The sequence below is a fragment of the Macaca thibetana genome, chromosome 1, assembly GCF_024542745.1.
Source record: "Macaca thibetana thibetana isolate TM-01 chromosome 1, ASM2454274v1, whole genome shotgun sequence".
NCBI lineage: Eukaryota > Metazoa > Chordata > Mammalia > Primates > Cercopithecidae > Macaca > Macaca thibetana.
The window spans coordinates 52354416-52371651 of NC_065578.1; the positions used below are offsets into that span (position 1 = coordinate 52354416).

General features: G+C 54.6%; 1 protein-coding gene across 3 annotated transcripts in view; it reads right to left on the minus strand.

Moving 5' to 3' along the window:
- Window positions 1-17236, minus strand: part of SLC1A7 (solute carrier family 1 member 7) — a 54763-nt gene that overhangs the window by 22056 nt on the left and 15471 nt on the right. For 2 of the 3 annotated variants that reach the window (XM_050803103.1, XM_050803096.1), the window contains exon 3: window positions 4958-5173. The exons of the other annotated variant lie outside the window; for it this stretch is intronic. In XM_050803103.1, coding sequence (XP_050659060.1) covers window positions 4958-5173 — 216 coding nt within the window. The remainder of the gene's footprint in view (window positions 1-4957; window positions 5174-17236) is intronic. 3 annotated transcript variants of the gene reach the window in all.

Here is a 17236-nt window from a genome sequence, read left to right on the forward strand (position 1 = left end):
CTCAGAGCATCAGGAGTCACCGTCAGTGCACCCATTTGTCCGTCTGTCCTGAGATGGTGGGCAGCCCTGGGGTGGGGGCGTGAGGGGCACTTGTACTTGCTCCCCAGCTCCCAGCACAATGTCTTCACCCAGAGCAGCAGCTGAATACAGGGGGGCTGAATGGAACGGAAGTGACTGTGCCCCTCCCAGGGCACCCCATCCATGCCTCTGCTCACCTGTCCACTCCACCCTGCTCTAATCCATCCTTCCCAAACCCACCAGCTTCCCATTCCGAAAGCCTAACAGCCAGCCCCTCAACCTGGGCTTCCTGTCTTCAAGGTTGGACTCTGCCCAGCCCTCTCAACCTCATCTCCCAGAACCCTCCTCCAGAAGCTTCGGTTCACGCCCTGTAGCCTCTTCACTGGCTCATAGGCCTTTGTGTTTCAGAACCACAGAGCTAGATGGGAGCTTGAAAATCACTGGGGAAACTGAGGCCTGGAGCGGGGAACTGGCCTGCCCAGGGTCACACAGTGACTTATTATTGTCAGAGTGGAGATGAGGCCACAGGTCTCCTAGGTTCTGGTTTCCTGTCCCAGGACGCCTGTGTTCTCTCCCTGCAGCCCCACTCTCTGACCAAGAAACTGTGAGAGCGTAGGCCCAACACCCAGCTTTGCAGAACAACTTGCCTCAGGGTTGAGAGCGGGTGGGGTAGCGCTGGGGGGTAGGGGGTGCGGTTCTAAGCAGCAGGATCAATTTTCTGTTCTAAGCAGCAGGATCCATTTTCACCACGTGAAAAGCAACCCAAGAGCAGGAAACACTCTGGAACATTTGACTGTGGCATGTGTGTTTGATCCGAGCCCCACAGCCCCTGAGCAGGGGCAGGCAGTGGTGAGGCAGGCAGCACCGACACCTCCTTCCACCACGTGGAGAAGCCGTTCTGAATCATTAAGATCCAAGAAACCATGAATCACCACATCCTAGAAATAACAGATCTCAGAAACGAGGTTTCTTGAAGTTCCTCTTTCCTCGGTTTCCAGGATATCCACTCTCCCAGTTCTCCTCCTGCCTCTCTGCTTGCCGCTGCTCTGTCTGCTGTGCAAAGCCCACAGTGCAGCCGTGAGCCAAGGCCCCTCCTAGGCCTCTGCACCTGCTTGCTGGGCACGTTCTCCCTGGACCATTCCAGCTCCTCCTGGGGGTCAGACCCCAACGCCACTGATGACCTGAAACCCACATGTGCATTCAGCAAACTCTGTGCACCCACTCTGTGCCAGGTGCTGTTCTAGACTCCAGGATACAGCAGGGAACAGAGGTTAAAGAGCCAGGCTTCACAGGGCATGTTACATTCCAGTGGAGGTGGGAAGAAAAGAAACACATCGATGTGATCATGTTGGGTACTAAGAAAGGCTATGAGGAAAGGTGACGCAAGAGAAGACAACAGAGAGACAGAGCCTCGGAGGCCCCAGGAGAGGCGACACCCAGGAGAGATGTAAATGGAGTGAGGGAAGGAGCTGCATGCTTTCTGCTGGGAGGGCCATCCAGAGAGGCGGCAATGGCACCCAGATGGGAAGGACAGCGAGGCAGGTGGGGCTGGAGCCAGGGCAGGGAAGGGGAGAGTCGGGGCGGAGGTCAGAGGCTGACGTGTGTCAGCAAGTGCCTGTAAGCCGCAGTGCAGGCTACGATTTTGTTGCCATGTGCTGGGTTGAGAGCAGGTTTTGAAAAGGATGCCTGTAGCTGCAGTGCTGAGAACAGACCACAGGAAGCAGAGAGGAAGCGGAGGCCAGGCCGGACACCGGAGGGGCGGCAATGGCGGGAGTGGCAGGGGAGGTGGAAGGGCCATGGCTTGGGATTTCATTTTCAAGGTAAAATTTGCTGAGGAACTGGCTGCAGGGTATGAGAGAATGAGAGATGTCAGACCAAGATGGGCAGGGCGAGAAAAGGGCAGATTTATGAAAAAATCAAGAGTTGAACTTGGGCCTGTTAATTTTGAGATGCCTCTAGACACTTTATGTGAGAATCTGGAACTCAGGTGAGAGGTTTCCAGGCCGGAGACTGAATTCGGAAGTGCCAGAGTCCAGAAGGTGTTCAAAGCACTGGTACTGGATGAAGTCTCGCTGGCCAAGTAAGCACTCACAGAACAGACCCTGCCTGGATCTCTTTCTGGCTCCAGACTCTATAGGTGACAACCACGCAATAGGAACAACATGGCAAGCATTTCATGATCCTTAGTTCATCACACACTCTAAAGGGTAAAAGAGAAGCTGAAGATTTTCCTGGAGTAATGAAGGCAGTGGTAGACTGATTGCATTGATGGCCTTGGTTTGTAGACTCCATTTCCCTTGTAACATTGTGGTCCCTTCCCACCTTGACTCTGGACTTGGCCACCTGACTTGCTTTGGCCAAGAGGATATTAGTGGACTTGCTGAAAGCAGAGGATTGAGAAACATTTGCATGTTTTGATTTCCTCTCTTGCTCCTCCACCTTTGTTATTAAAAAAAATGCCTGGGCTAGCTCTCTCCTGGAATCCTGTCACCACCATGAAATAAATCTAGGCTGGCCTGCTGGAGTACAAAGACCACAAAGAGTGCAGCTGAATCATCTCAGCCAAGATTCCCCTAGACCAACTGTTCCCCAGTTGAGCCACCAGCTGCCTGCAGACATGTGAGTGAGCTCAGTCCAAATCAGCAGAACTTTCCAGCTGACCTGTAGACTTGTGGCTGTCGTTTTAAGCTGATAAATGTTGGGTTGGTTTGTTATGCAGCAGTAACTAGCTGATACAGGGAATGAGAGTTTCTTTAGAGAGCGGGTGGGAGCCTGTGTATGGGCATCTATCCCCACGGGGGAGGAAAGGAATGCTTCTCCACAACCTCAAGCCAAGAGAACTGTTCAGAGACCTTGGCTTGAGTCTCTTAGGATTTGAGGAATGTAGGGGCTGGTGCCTGACTCATGTCCAAAGGCCCTGGGAAAGGCCAGCACTTCTAATAGGGCTGTGTATGCTTCCCATGGGCCAGATATGACCCAACAGGGTCACCCAGGGGGTGAGGTGACCCCAGTAGAGGAGTCAACCAGAGCCCCAGTCTAGGGAGGACATTGTAAGTAGCCAGATGGAATAGACTGCCTGAGTCCAGGGGACAGCAGGTGAGAGATGCAAGAGAGAGAAGAGGCTCCAGAGAACCCGCAGAAGTACTCTTGGAGAGACATGACCAGGGAGCACCTGCTCCAGCTCACCCCACTCCCAGTCTGGGCAACCCGTCCTGGCCAACTCCCTCACCTCTCACCAGGGAGCAGGCAGAGCAGGAAAGAGAAACGAACTCACCACGACCCTCTTCACACTGCAGCTTTCCCAGTCTGAGTCAGATCCAAAAGACTAGGACAGGGTTAAACTGCATGAGTTTGGGGTTTTAATGTTAGGCCTAGACTTCTTAGATCTGAAATTGATCGGAAAGTGAGAAGTCCTAGAAGGAGTTCCCTGAGTGGGTTTAGTGGGGTAGCCTGTGGAGCCCAGCAGACCATTCCTGGGTGGGGCTTCCCAGGCTCCATCCCAGTCCCTGCTCTCTCACCACTTGTCCTGCAAGAGCCCCTCTGCCACTAGGGTTGCACCTAACACCTCTCCCTGGTGATTTCCAAACCTCTGTCTCCAGCTTAGACTCCTCCATGAGAGTCACAACCACTGGCCAACCATCAGTGGACACCTACCCCAGGATGCCTGCTCCTGCTGCAGACCATCCATCACTTGGTGACCACACCACCATCCACCTGGATGCATGGGCCAGAAACCTTCATGCTGGGTGATCAGCAGACCTCACCTCTGTCTCACCCGCCTCCTGCTGAGGGTCCCTCCTGAGCAGCCCTGCCATGTGCCTCTTTTTCCATCCCCAGTGCCACCACTTGGCTCTGTCCCTGGCTCTGCCTTCCCCTCCAACCTCTCCCACAACTCTGACCCCTGGTCAGAGTGAATCTTCTGAATTGGATCATGTCACTCCTTTGTGTAAAACCCATTTCCTGTGGCCTTTAGGATAAAACTTAACTTTTGGCCTGGTTCACGGTGCCCTTTGAGGTCCGTCCCCACCTGGATTCTCCCGCAGGAGTTTCTGCCCGCCTCTCACCCCTTCTGCTCTGTCACACTGATTGTGCGATGCCTTCTCCCCCACACGGTTCCCTGCAGCTCAGGACCTTTGCACAGCTGTCGCCCCCGGGCCTGCCCTCCCTGCCTCCCCATCTTCCCCTCCCTTAGAAGGGCGGTGGCTTCCTGCTCTCAGCGGCAGCCCCAGCTTCCCCATTGCAGCCCCAGGCCCCCACGTTGTCCCTGTCTGCTCCAGGGTTTGACCACTCCTGCAGGGCAAGGGCTGGCTCTGAGTCCCCTGGTCCAGGGCCTGGCACAGAGCTCCACTGGTGAGGGAGCGAATGCATGAAGGAGAGGAGCAGGGGTGGCCTGCAGGGGACCCAAGGAGGGGGAGTGGAAGGTGGCTGTGCCGCTGGGTCTGCAGTGCTTCCCTGGAGAGGGAGCCTAGGTCTGAGAAGCAACGTCAGCTGTACTGCCGTGGCTAGCGGGTGGCACCGCAGGGCAAACGGCACCATCCTTGGAGTCAGACAGGCCTAGGTTGAATCCTGTCTCCACTACCTACCTACCGGTGACTCTGGAAAAGTCATGGCACCTTTTTGAGCCCCATTTCCTCATCTGTGAAAAGAGGACCAATAAAGAAAGGGAGGGGCCAACAACCGCCAGCCTCCCATCCTACAGGCTGGGCATCAGCAAATGCTCACAGACGCCTGCTCTGCACCCAGCCACAGGTAGAGAGGGGCAGACCCTGTCCTGCCTGCAAGGTGCTTCCAGCCTGGTGGGGCAGACGCTGCAGCATGATCTCGGTGGGCAGCCCGGAGCTCAACCCCCATCCCTACACCCCGTCCTGGCCTCTGGGGACCCTGGCAGGGCAGGCTTGGGCCTGGCGTTCCCGAGCGGGGTGTGGGTGGCAATGGTTACCGGATGAGGTCCAGCAGGGCATCGGCTGAGCTCATGATGGGCTTCCCACTCTGCTCCGTGGTCTCCTTCTGGGCCGCGCCGCCTGGGTGGATGATGGAGACCATGAAGATGCCCACGATGACAGCCATGAAGGTGGTCCACAGGTAGTACGCCACGGTAAGGACGCCCAGGCGGCTGGAGGTCTTGGCATCCAGGGAGGCAAGTCCGGACATCAAGCTGGGAGGGCAAGGGGGTCAGGGGCTGTGGTGGGGAGGCCAGGGCCTGGCTGGGCACTCATTGCTCACTCGGCCCCTCCTGGCTATGCCCAACTGCCTCACAGTGCTCCAGGAAACCCCGTTCCTTCAACAATCCAGTCCTGTGCTCCTTCCAGCCTCTCTTTCTGCTCTGCCTTCTGCCCCATGCCCTGGGGTGCAGGCCCCGCGCCTTGAGACCTCTGCACCTGCCGTTTCCCATGCTTGATGTCCTCTTAGAAGCTTCCTTCACTCTCCTAACGCCTGCCCACCAGGCAGGATCAAGCTCGGGCTACCTCTGAGGTCTACCTGCCTCTCCCCCAAAGTGAGGAGCCCATTCCAGGACTCCCACAGCCGCTGGTTGCTCCATCAGGACCCTGCCTGTCTGTCTGTGAAAGGAGGGACGGGTCTGACTTCCCTGTGGGTCCTGAGAGGACGGCACTGCAGGCGGTTCCTGCAGGCCCCTGGACCAGCTAATGAGGGAGTGAGTGAGAGCGCTGGGCTGGGGACTGGTGACCCGGGTCCTAGTCCCAGCTCTGCCAACTGGCTGTGTGGCCTCAGCAAGCAAGTCACTCCCCCATCTTTGGGCCTTAGGATCTCCATCTGTAAAATGAGGCCATCTTGGGTTTGTGCCTGGGCCCAGGTTCCCTGTCATAGGTGGCTATGTTGAGAGGGCTGTGGGTCTCTCTCCTCTCAGCTCCTCTCCACCCCCAGCCACCCTGGCCTCGGTCTCTGCCTGCCAGTGCAGGTCAGCCCCGAAGTCCTGGAGCCCCGGAGCCCCAGAGCGACTCTTCTTGCAGCTGTTGTGGGGGTGTGGGATGGTGGGGGGCGGGGGGACGTGAGAGATTAATTAAGGAAATGCTTGTGCTTTGCTTTGTTGCCAAAAGGATTTTTCCCCAAAGCCCTTTCATTCTTTCAGATAAAGAAGTATTTGTCTGGTTTTAATCATGTAAACAAGAGCAGATAATCCCCAGCCACGCTCCTCTTATCATTAGATTCGGTGCAGCAGCATCCAGCCCCGGGCTGAGCGTGAACACCGGCCCCCTCCTGCAGCGGGAGCCACTGCCTGTGAGGGCCCTGCCCTGCCTGCTCGCTGGCACAATGGCTTACTCTTCTGGTAAGACAGAGTTTGAGCGTCCCCTCCTCCAGGAAGCCTTCTCTGACCACCAAGCTGAGTGAAGCCTCCTTCTCTGGTTCCACAGTCCTTGTGCCTCCCACTGTCCCTGTCCCCACCTCACTGAACTGTGAACTGTTTACCGGAAGCGCCTCCAGGGTTGTCCAGGTTCTGATTGAATGCTGGGTCTGCAGTTTGGAAGCAGACCTGCTGAGTGAAGGAGTGAATGAATGAATGAATGAATGAGTGTTTACAATCTCTGCTCATCCTCATCTGCCAGGATGCCATATGTTAGTGATGGGCTTAGGGTGGGTCTTAGACATAAATCCTGAAGGGCTCATAATGGGATTGTGCAGCCAGAGGAAATGGGGGCTGCCCTGCAATCATTATCCAAGAGAGATTATCCCAGGCAGGGTCGGCGCATCAACCCCAGGGCCAAACAGTCCTCCCACCATGACAGAACCCCCACAGTGGGGTCCAGCTGCCTCAGGCCACAGGGAAGCCATGTCCCCGAGAGCAGGCCCTGCCTGAGGTCATACAGGAGAGCAGTGCCCGGCTGGGCCAGAACTCAGGGCCAGACCCAGGCCTGTCCTCCTTCATTCATATGTGTTCAAACCTTTCTCACATGCCCACTGTGTGCCATGCCCTGTGCCCACAGGAAGAAATCAGAACCTGTCCTTGACCTCAAGGAGCTCCTAGTCTGCCAGGGAATGGGGAGGGAGATGGAAAGGGACACTGGGCCACAAGTGCACTCAAATGGCCCCTGGACTATGTGGGAGCATCAGAACCACAAGGGAAGGGGGCACAAGGAAATGCTGTCTTTATTCAGAGAAGAGGGAATCACTTCAAGCTAGGGAAGTCAAGAAGGGCTCCCTGGAGGAGGTGGCATTTGAGCTGGCTCTTGGAAATGGGAGAGGATTTGGAGATGGGGCAGACATGCCCGGCAGTGAGACAGCAGAAGGCAGAAGGGAGGCTGGAAAGTGTGAGACACCGTGCTGTTCGATGTGGCCTGAGCTTAGGTAATGTCTGAGGATTGGTGACAGATTGGTGATAGAAGGGATAGAGAAGATAGGCTGAGCTCAGGAATAGGGTGGCCTTGTGGCGTTTAGCACAACTCAGGCGGCAGAATTTGCTGAATGTCTAGAACGGAAAACTAACAATTCCTTAGATTTGAGAAGATCAAAGTAAACATGGTGTACTGGGAGGGTCACTGAAGTAGTATTTATAAGATCAAAAACCTAAGAACTCACCCGACCTAAGAACTCACCGATGCAGATTAGATAGAAAGGGATGGCACAGCAACCATCAGGAGGGGTCATGTCCCTGGAAGGATGTTCCTAAATCAACGCTAAGTGGAAAAGCAAGTTACCAGATCGTTTGCATCTCTGCAGTGAGCCCTGGAACCTCCTGGGATGGAGGACCCCCTCTGGATTTGCGGTCTAGGCACATAGACATGTCTGAGGGATTGCATGGAGTGGGGCGCAGGTGAGGACTGGATTTCAGAAAAGGATAAAAGCCCCTCAGAAGGCCCCTCCGGGGAAGAAGAAGCCTAACACAGGGGTGGCGCCAACTCAGGGACAGAATGAGATGTGGGAGGGAGTGTAGGTTCTAGACAGAGCGAGAGGGACCCCTGACTGCACCCTGGGGCCCCCATTGGCTCTGGACAGGAGAGCACCCATGGACGAAATGGAGAGAATCCTGGGACCCAAGTCGTTCTGTGCTGGAGCCTCCCTCCCTCCCCACATATGGCGGAAGGGAGAGGTGAACAGCCGCGGGAACTGCTGGTGACAACTGGCAGCATAGGTCAGCCTCCCCCAGAGTGCCAGGGCCATGGCAGGTGAGGGCAGAGGCCAAGAAGAACGGGGGCTGGGCATGCAGAGGGCCTGGCTTCCACAGCCCTCACAGGCACAGAAAGGAGGTGTAAGGCCCTGCCCTTTGGCTTTTTGAGGAGTTCCTCCCTGCTGAGGCTCCTCAAGGTCCCAGGCTTCAGGACCAAGCTGTTAAAGGTGACTTTTCTGAGAACTTGCAGCTGGTGCCCAGTAGTGGTGGGAGACCAGGTCGCACGGACGGGCACGGAAACAAGCAAACTCTATAGGAAATGTAACCGTTATCTTTGGGTGTTATAAATAATTTTCATTTTGTTTTGAATAGTCCTTCACATTCTCTATTCTTTCTAGATTGAGCCCGTCTTCTTGTGTGATGGAGAAGACACCTCCCGGAGGACCCAGCAGCCTCAGAAGCCATCATCTCTTTGGGACTTTACTGTTCCCCAGACACCTGAACACCCAGCTCACTGGATCCTTCAACAACCTTCCGAGTGAGGCGCTGTGGAGTTCCACTGCGAGCCACATTTGTAATTTAGAATTTTCTAGTAGTCACATTAAAAAGTGAAAAGAAACAGGTGAAACTAGTTTTTTGGTGAAATTAAGTTTAATACATCATTTAACCTCGTTTATCCCAAATATTATCATTTCAATGTGTCATCAATATAAAAATTTTTAGGCCAGGAGCGGTGGCTCACGCCTATAATCCCAACACTTTGGGAGGCCTAGGTGGGTGGATCACCTAAGGTCAGGAGTTCAGGACCAGCCTGACCCACATGGTGAAATCCCATATCTACTAAAAATACAAAATTAGCTGGGTGTGGTGGCGCATGCCTGTAATCCTAGCTTCTCGGGAGGCTGAGGCAGGAGAATCGTTTGAACCTGGGAGGCAGAGGTTGCAGTGAGCCGAGGCTGTGCTGTCGCACTCCAGCCTGAGCAACGAGAATGAAACTCCGTTTAAAAAAAAAAAATTATACTACTTCAGGTTCCAAATTTTAACTTAAATTAATTAAATAAAATTAAAAGTTCAGTTCCTCAGTTGCACTGCCCGCATTTTGGGTCTCAGTAGCCTCCTCTGACTCATGGCTGTTGTATTGGACAGCCCAATACAATAGTTCTGAGTTACAGACGTGGAAAATGGAGCACAGGGAGGTGGAGGCAACTGGCGAGGCCCCCCAGTTGGTGAACCATAGCGTCAAGATTGGAACAGGGATTTCTGGTTCAGGACCTTGTGGCGTTCCCCCTCCCACAGTGCCTCTCTGTGGTACAGATCTGGTTTGACTCTGGTGGTGGGGGAAAAGATCTGGTTTGGGCTATGATTTTATTTTTTATTAATTCTTTGAGACAGGGTTTCACTCTGTTGCCCAGGCTGGGGCTCAGTGGCACGATCACGGCTCACTGCAGCCTTGACCTCCTAGGCTCAAACGATTCTCCCACCTCAGCCTCCCAAGTAACTGGGACTATAGGCACTCAACACCATGCCTGACTAATTTTTTAAAATTTTTAGTAGAGATGGGGTCTCTTGATGATGCCCAATCTGGTCTTGAACTCCTGAGCCCAAATGATCTTCCTGTCTTGACCTCCCAAAGTGCTGGGATTACAGGTGTGAGCCACCCAGCCCAGCCAACTATGATTTTAATGTGATTCAGTCCATGTAAAGCCTTTTTAGTTCAATCTCAGTGTTCACAGCCTGCCTGTGGTAATGAGCCTCAGATTTGTGGTGGGGAGTTTCCCATTGTTGGAGGCATCCAAGTGGATCCTTGATAGCCACCTGTTGAGATACTGGATGGAGGCTTCCAGATAGAGTGGGGGGTTCCATGAGGATGACTTCAAACATTCCTTGTGGCTCTGTGATTTATGGTGAGGGGAGAATAGGCAACCACCTCTCTCCCACTCCAGGCTTGGCTGGGTGCTCCTGGGAGCACCTGAGGTGTTTGAGGGCCCCAGGGAAGAGCCTCTGGGAGTCTGGAGGCCTGGAACTCCCTCCTAAACCATCTGGCCACCACTCAGAGCCCAGGGATTGTGGATCAAGAGATTGCAGTGATTAGAGACATTAACCGGCAGAGGCAGTGGGGAGGCCCAGCCTGTCTCAATCTGGTAATTGTTCCCCTTGCAGGGGTGGGGGAAGGGAGGCGGTGGCTGCCAGGCTCCCCATGGAGGGAGAAAAAGGCCGCTGACTGACCCTCCCCTGGTTCTCCCAACCCCCAAGGTGGGACTCCTGACCCCATCTCACACTGGGAGGTGCTGAGCAGCTCTGCCATTTGCCAAGAGCTGGTTGCAAAGGTGAGGGATTAGAAACCACGCCCCAGGAAGTCGAAGTCGAAGTCACACCTCCCTGCAGAGAGAGCCAAGAGAGCCTGCAGGCTGCCGGCTGCAGGGTGCCTCTCCCCCAGTTTTAAGTCCTCCAGTGACTCCCCATTGCCCTCCGCAACCATCCCAGCTCCTTCCCTGCCCTGGGTCCAGTGTGGCTGGGCCATTCTCCTCCTCGTCCACTCTGCTCCTGGAAGTACCTTTGCACCGGATTTTCCTCTCGCCTGGAACTCTCCATCCACCATCCCTTCCCTGACCCCAGCCCAATGTCCCCAACCCTGGGTCAGCTTAGACATCACTGCCTCTGGGAAGCCTTCCCTGACTGCAGTCATCTCACCCACTTCCCCAGGGCAACCTGTGCTTCCCAGTTTGTTACGGACCACCCTGCCAGTGGGCTCAACCCGAATCCCCAGGGCCTGACCCAGTGCCTGGCACAGGATGGGCTGGCAGGGAGTGCCGGGAGCCCAGTCCCCACCTGCTTCTCCTTTCCTGTCCTCTAGACGCAGCTCAGCTCTGAAGTCTCCACTTAGGCACCACCGCCCTCTGAAGGCCTCCCTGAACCCTTAGGCAAGACAAGGAAGCTCTCGTGAGTAAGCATCCCTCACTCGCTGGGAGACCTTGGGCATTTAACTGAGCCTTGGTGTGCCTCTGTTTCCACTGAGGATGAATGGGGATGATGCTGGTTTGCTGTGAGGTCGAACCTTGGTTTGGAGTGGTGCCTGGCATGTGATAAGTATGCACTGCATTTCAATTGTTAGAATTTCCTCTGTCGTCTGTGGCCACCTGCCCCAGCAGACTGGAACTCCTCCAACTGTGTACCTAGTTTGGCTCTAGGTCCTCAGAACCCAAGGTGTGGCACAGGCCTGGGTGCAGGGTTGCTGATGTGTGTGATGCTAAACCAGGGTGACATTCTAGATCAGACTTGAAAAGGACGGCTTGTGTGCCCTGGTGACTGAGCAGCCATTGAAGGTTTCCTGAAAACAGATCACCAGTACCAGCCTTGGTCCCCCTGATGGGCTTAGGGGAATGCCCGTGGCGTTGTGTGTCTGTGTGACATCGAGACAGTTAGCACCAGAAATCTGGGAAGAGATGGGAGCTTGGTGAAGGGACAAGGAGCCAAATGACTGTCCTGGGCAGTAGAAATGGGTGTCTAGAGGTGAGCCTCAGGACTCTGCTTTTGGCCCTCTCCTTTCTGGTCATTTTAATCAATGGCTTGGCCAAGGCCCCCGACAGCATGTGGAGCAGATTTGTAGAGGACAGGAAGCTGGGAGGAACAGCTAATGTGTTGGATGAGGGAGTTGGGAATCCAAGCAGACCCCAGCAGGCTGGGACCATGGGCCAATTCTGACACAATGAGCCTGAACACAGACATGTGTTGGGCCACACTTGGCTTCCACAGCTTGGAGTGCACAAACACCGGGGTGGGAGGGGGAGGCCGAGCCGTGGCTGCACACGTGGGGAGGGGACTTTGGGTTTTGCTTGCTGCCAGCTAGTGAGTCACCTGGGACGTGGGGCTGCCAAAGGGCTGGTGGGCCCCCCGCCTGTGGCTTCAGAAGCCTGGGGGCTGGTGGAGGCTGCTGCAGACCTGCCTTGACTCACTGGGAAAGGGACGGGGTGGGGTGTGTGTGTCCTGTAGAGGGCAGCTGGGGTAGGTAGCAGGTGACAGAGGCACGTGCCTGGTTGGGGGGAGCAGCTGGGGGGCTGGAGGGCAGGTGCTATGTGGTCCAGAGCACAGCAGACCTGGGAATGCTGGGGACGACGGGAAAAGCCCTAGGGCTCTCAGCTCAGCGCCAGGAATAACTTTCGGCAGAGCTGTCCTGCTCTGGCAGGAACTACCTTGAAAAGTGGTGACCTCCCAGTCACTGGAGGTGTGCAAGCAACTTGCTAAAGTCACACAGTAAGTGGGTTCAAGCCCTACTCTGCTAGCATGACAGCATCCAGTCACAACCTCCTGGCACTGGGAAGACCTGAGGGACAGTGAGGAGCCCCAAGCCCTGCAGCCAAGTCCTTGGGCTCTGGCCTCGGCTGACCCAGCCGCAGAGGCTCTCCCCAGCTGGCCCTGGGATGCAGCTGCAGGAAGTCCACCAGACAGGCCGCAGGAAGGAGGCTTTGGGGGTTTGTGGGCAAGAGGGGTCCCTTCAGTCCACCTGAGCATCATGGCTTACTCTTCCTTTCCCCTGAGCAGAAGGCAGGCCCAGCAGCTGACAGCCAGTACCATGCCCATTAGCGCCAGCTCCAAGTCATGCTTCCCAGATGGCTCTGCCAAAGCCCCACGCTCAAGCCGACTCCTCCTGAGGTCTGAGGCAGCATGCCCAGACTCCCACTTAGCTAAAGTCTGGGCCATCTGGTCTCAGCACCCCCTCCCAAGGGCAGAAATTCCTCCACCACCTCTGCTTGCATATCTCAGAGGACAGAGAACTCACTACCTTCTGAGTCAGCCCCTCCACTATGAGCTGGTGATGCTTATTAGGAAGTCCTTCCTGGTGTCACAGTGAAATCTGCCTCCGGGGAAGAGCATTGGGCCACATTGGGCCCAGCCAGCCCTCTGGAGCCACATGGACCAAACCTCTTTGCCTCCACCTTGATTTCCATGGAGGGAAGGTGGGAGAGAGGGCGGGGCTCAGAGCATGGGCAGTGGGTGCTGCTACCCTGGCATGCCCTGCTGTCCTCTGAAGGTCCCTCCTTCCCAGGCCTGGGTGCCAAGAGGGCGCTCCACTGGGACCTGTGCAAATGACAGGCTTGAACTGGATCAAAAGCAAAAGCTGGAGGAGCCACAGCTGCAGCCCTCAGAGCTCACCGTCAGACTTCCAGCCATTCTCAACCATTCCCCACCAAGAAGGCTGCATTCCCTAAAGTAATCAGGGCCAGGGCCAGTTTCCAACTCCACGTGAGTTGAACCTCTTACCCCTTCCTTGCCCATGTGGCAAAGACCGTCAGGAGTCAGGGAAATTCAGGTCTCCTGTCTCCTCTCCCTGCACCAGCAGGGTCCCTGGAGTCCGCCCCGGACAGGGCGGGGGCGGGGCCATCCTGTGGGCCTCTCTCCAGCGCGGTGGTTCTCCACAGAGAAGGGCGGCAGCACAATAAAACCTCGCCCACCTCCCCAGGTTCTGAGATAGGTGCTCACCCTGCCCGGTGTTGAACATTTGCTCTGGGTGCTGTGGGGCTCAGAAGTGAACGAGGTGGGTCTGTGTTCTTCATGGCACTCTGGCCAGCAGGTGGGGAGACCTGCAGCAGAGCAACACCAACCCGGGGGTGGGGGTGGCTGTGACTGAGCGGCCAGAGCAGGGCCAGCCCCCCGGGCATCGGGCTGGGCCTCCCAGAGGAGGGCACAGCTGGACAGAGCCTCGAAGGCCAAGCAGGAATTCTCTAACTGGAAGGGAGTGAGAGCGTGGAAGTCTGTGGTGCAGGATACAGCCTGGGAGTTTTTCGGAGTCACCAGGCTAGAGGTCTGACCCCACCCGCAGCCCGCAGCGGGCCACGTTTCCCCTCTTGATGAGTAAGGCAAATCATCTGACTGGGCAGGAGGGCCAAACGCAGGTCCCAGGGCTCACACCAGAAGGTTCCGTGGAGCTCGCCGAACTGTGGCTGCCCCGTGACTCGGGGGGCAGCGTCTGAAGCGCAGGCTGTGCCGGTTTGGCCCTCTGGCCACCCGCTCCTCTGCCTCCTCCCACTCATGGCCTGTCCTGGGGAGTCCGGGCAGCCCCCTGCACACTGGCTCCCAAACCAGACTTTGACGGCTGCTTGGCCCAGGCCCATTTCCAATAAGTTAGAATGTGGGTGTTGGGGAATTTTCTGCCAAACTAGAGTTCCTCAGGAAGGGGAGAAGGGAGTGTTGAGTTTCTTTGGCCAAACATGATTTCCTAATTCTAAGAAAAATCAGTTTAAAGTCCTTACAAGAAATAGGAAGGAAAACAATACATACACAATATAACACACACACACACACACAACACAGCTTCACAGACAAACCCACACCCACACTTGGCTGTGTTTGCTGTGATGTGGAGCTCACAGAACACTCTACCATGCGCAGCCCTAGTGAATCACAAACACATGGATTCAGTTTCCCCTGAACGACGCCTGGTTTAAGAAACTGAAGAATGAGGGGAGAGAAGGGTTTGGCAAAAAGCAAGCGGAGAATTGGAGGCTCTAGCTGGATCCAGATGCTGGTCTGACCTACCCCTAATTCCTTGTGTCAAGCTTGTCTGAGGATGTGTGAAAACAAGGCTCAGTTGACTTCCCAAGGTTAGGTGCAAACTCTAGCCTCAGTGGAATGGGGCCATAAAGGGCCACACACACACGCACACACACACGCACACACAAACACACACGCACGCAAACACACACACACAGCACCTGCTGGGACCTGCTTTGTAAATTAGCAGACAGCACTGTGCCTATTTTATGGCTGAGTCTAAGAGGGTGAACTCAAGATGAACCCACAGTTCTGGGGCAGAGCAGCTCCCCCAGGAGTCTAGCGGCCTCCCAAGTGTCTTGTGACAGGAAAGGCGCTTTGCAAACTCTGTGCCTCCCCAGTGGGACAGTGAAACAGGATCACCAAGGTGAAGGTGCAGCGTGGAAATTCTTATGGCATCATGTTGGGGGAAAACCAAAGCAAGCAGGCTACAGATTTATTTTTGTGGAAGATACTTTTTGGGTTACACTGTATGTTGAAAGCAAAAAGGATTGGGGTAGTGACAAGTGGCCTGCTGCGGGGAGAATGGGAAAGTAAGGCCCCCAGGCCCTAAAGGCTTGACTTTTCTAAATAAAGATGTAGTTGGCATGATGTTAGTGAACTGTGGCAGCACATGGAAGAGAGCTGAGGAGGGCAAACCCATGGGAAGACAGGACCTGCACATGGGCAAACCCCAGTGCAGGTCCTGTCTAGACGATTCGTTCCTATACTAATGTAATGTGAGGCAGAATTTTCTAATTTTTGTCCAAGGCTTCTCTGTTCGTGGGTGGACAGAGCAAGTTCCCCTGCAGGCAATTTTATTTTGCAAAGAATCTTTGAGCAGCAAATGTCGGATGAGAAGGCAGCACTGTCCGGGGAAGGGAGGTACTGTTGTGGTTTGATGGAAACCCCCTCCTTGAGAATTTGACATCTGCAGAGTTATGGAAAACTGTGCCCATTTGCACCAGAGGATCAGGGCCTTCTGAGAGGAAAAAGACTAAGACCTGAGCCCTGGTTCCCTGTGATTTGAAGTTAGCACCAGGGTTCGCTAGAGTCCCCCAGCCGAGATGGCCTGGCACTCAAGGCCCCCAAAATGAACCCAGTAGGAGGGAAATGGGAATTGGGGCTCAACTCCCAGGGAACTGATCTCAGGACATGACTGAGGCTGCTTTAGGAACAATTATCGAGCACTTTGGGGTGACTTGGGGTGACCTAGGGGTCTGGAGGCATCTGTGGCCTGAGCAGCGTTGTGCACGTGCAAGGGGCAGTGTGCAGACTTCCACCAGACCACGAAGGACCTGCGTTCCACAGGGCCACCACGTGGAGGGAACCAGAGCAGCAGAGCTGGTGGCAGGACCCCATGTTCCGGCTCTGTTTACACCAGAAGCTTCCACTGAATGAAATAAGCTGACTGTGGCCATGGAGTGGAGGCCTCCAGAGGGAGACACTGGGCTTCCTGCTTGTACAGGGGAGTAGGACCATATTCAGTGTATTCAGTTTCAATAAAGCAAAAACCAAGTATAATTAATTTTGCCCTTGGAAATCTCTTAAGTTGCCCATAGAGTCCAGGAGGTATAGTTTTGTGTACATTCATTCAAGACAGTTTTCCTTCCAGCCTTGCAGTGGGTTGCTGTTTCTTTAAGCAAACACCAGATGAGACCGTCCGCATACACTTAGAGGCCTGATCTAAAACACCGCCCCTCTGCAGGCCCTGGAAACTCCCTGGCTTCAGGGAGGTGCTCACTGTGTGGCAGGTTCTCGGGCACTGAGGCCAGTGGAGGCAATTCAGGCCCTCCTCTCTCGTGGCCCTCACCTGGGGCAGAGCCCTTGGAACGAGGAGTCTCCTGTCTCATTTAAATGATTTTCTCCCTTTTTCAGAGCACATGTAATTGAATTCACTTAAGTTAAATGCACACATGATGGGACTCCACTATAAGGCGGGGGTGGTGGGGAGGGCTGAAATAAACTGAAAATGGCAAACCTGGAGTTACACTGGGTTATACAATTAAATAATTAAATGGACCCACTAGCAAGCAGATTTAACCAGTGGGTTCCCTGCATGGTGAGCCCATAGAGAGACTTAGCCAGACCCTGCAGATGACTGTCCTCGCTGGCAGGTGTCTTGATCTCTGGGAATGAATAAATGGGTATTTGTCATATTTGATTGCCCCTTATTAGCATCGGGGGACAGACCCAACCCGCTCTGGGGCCCAGACAGTTGGGCTTCTGATCCCATCAGCCAAGGACCTCACCCTGCATCTGGTGAATTCACCAGAAAGAATAAGAACAAACTTTATGGAGAAGAAATCACAGTGGCAGAATTAGCAATGTGGAGAGGATGATTTCTTCTCTGTTATCCAAAATGTTTGTAATTTGCTTATCTAATTTTTTTTTTATGAGACAAGGTCTTGCTTTGCTGCCCAGACTGGAGTACAATGGCATTAACATGGCTCACTGCAGCCTCAACCTTCTGGGCTCAAGCAATCCTCCCACCTCAGCCTCCCAAGTAGCCAGGACTACAGGTGCCCACCATTATGCCTGGCTAATTTTAAAAGCTTTTTTTTTTTTTTTTTTTTTTTTTTGTAGAGATGGGGTCTGTCTCACTATGTTGCCAGGGCTTTATCTAAT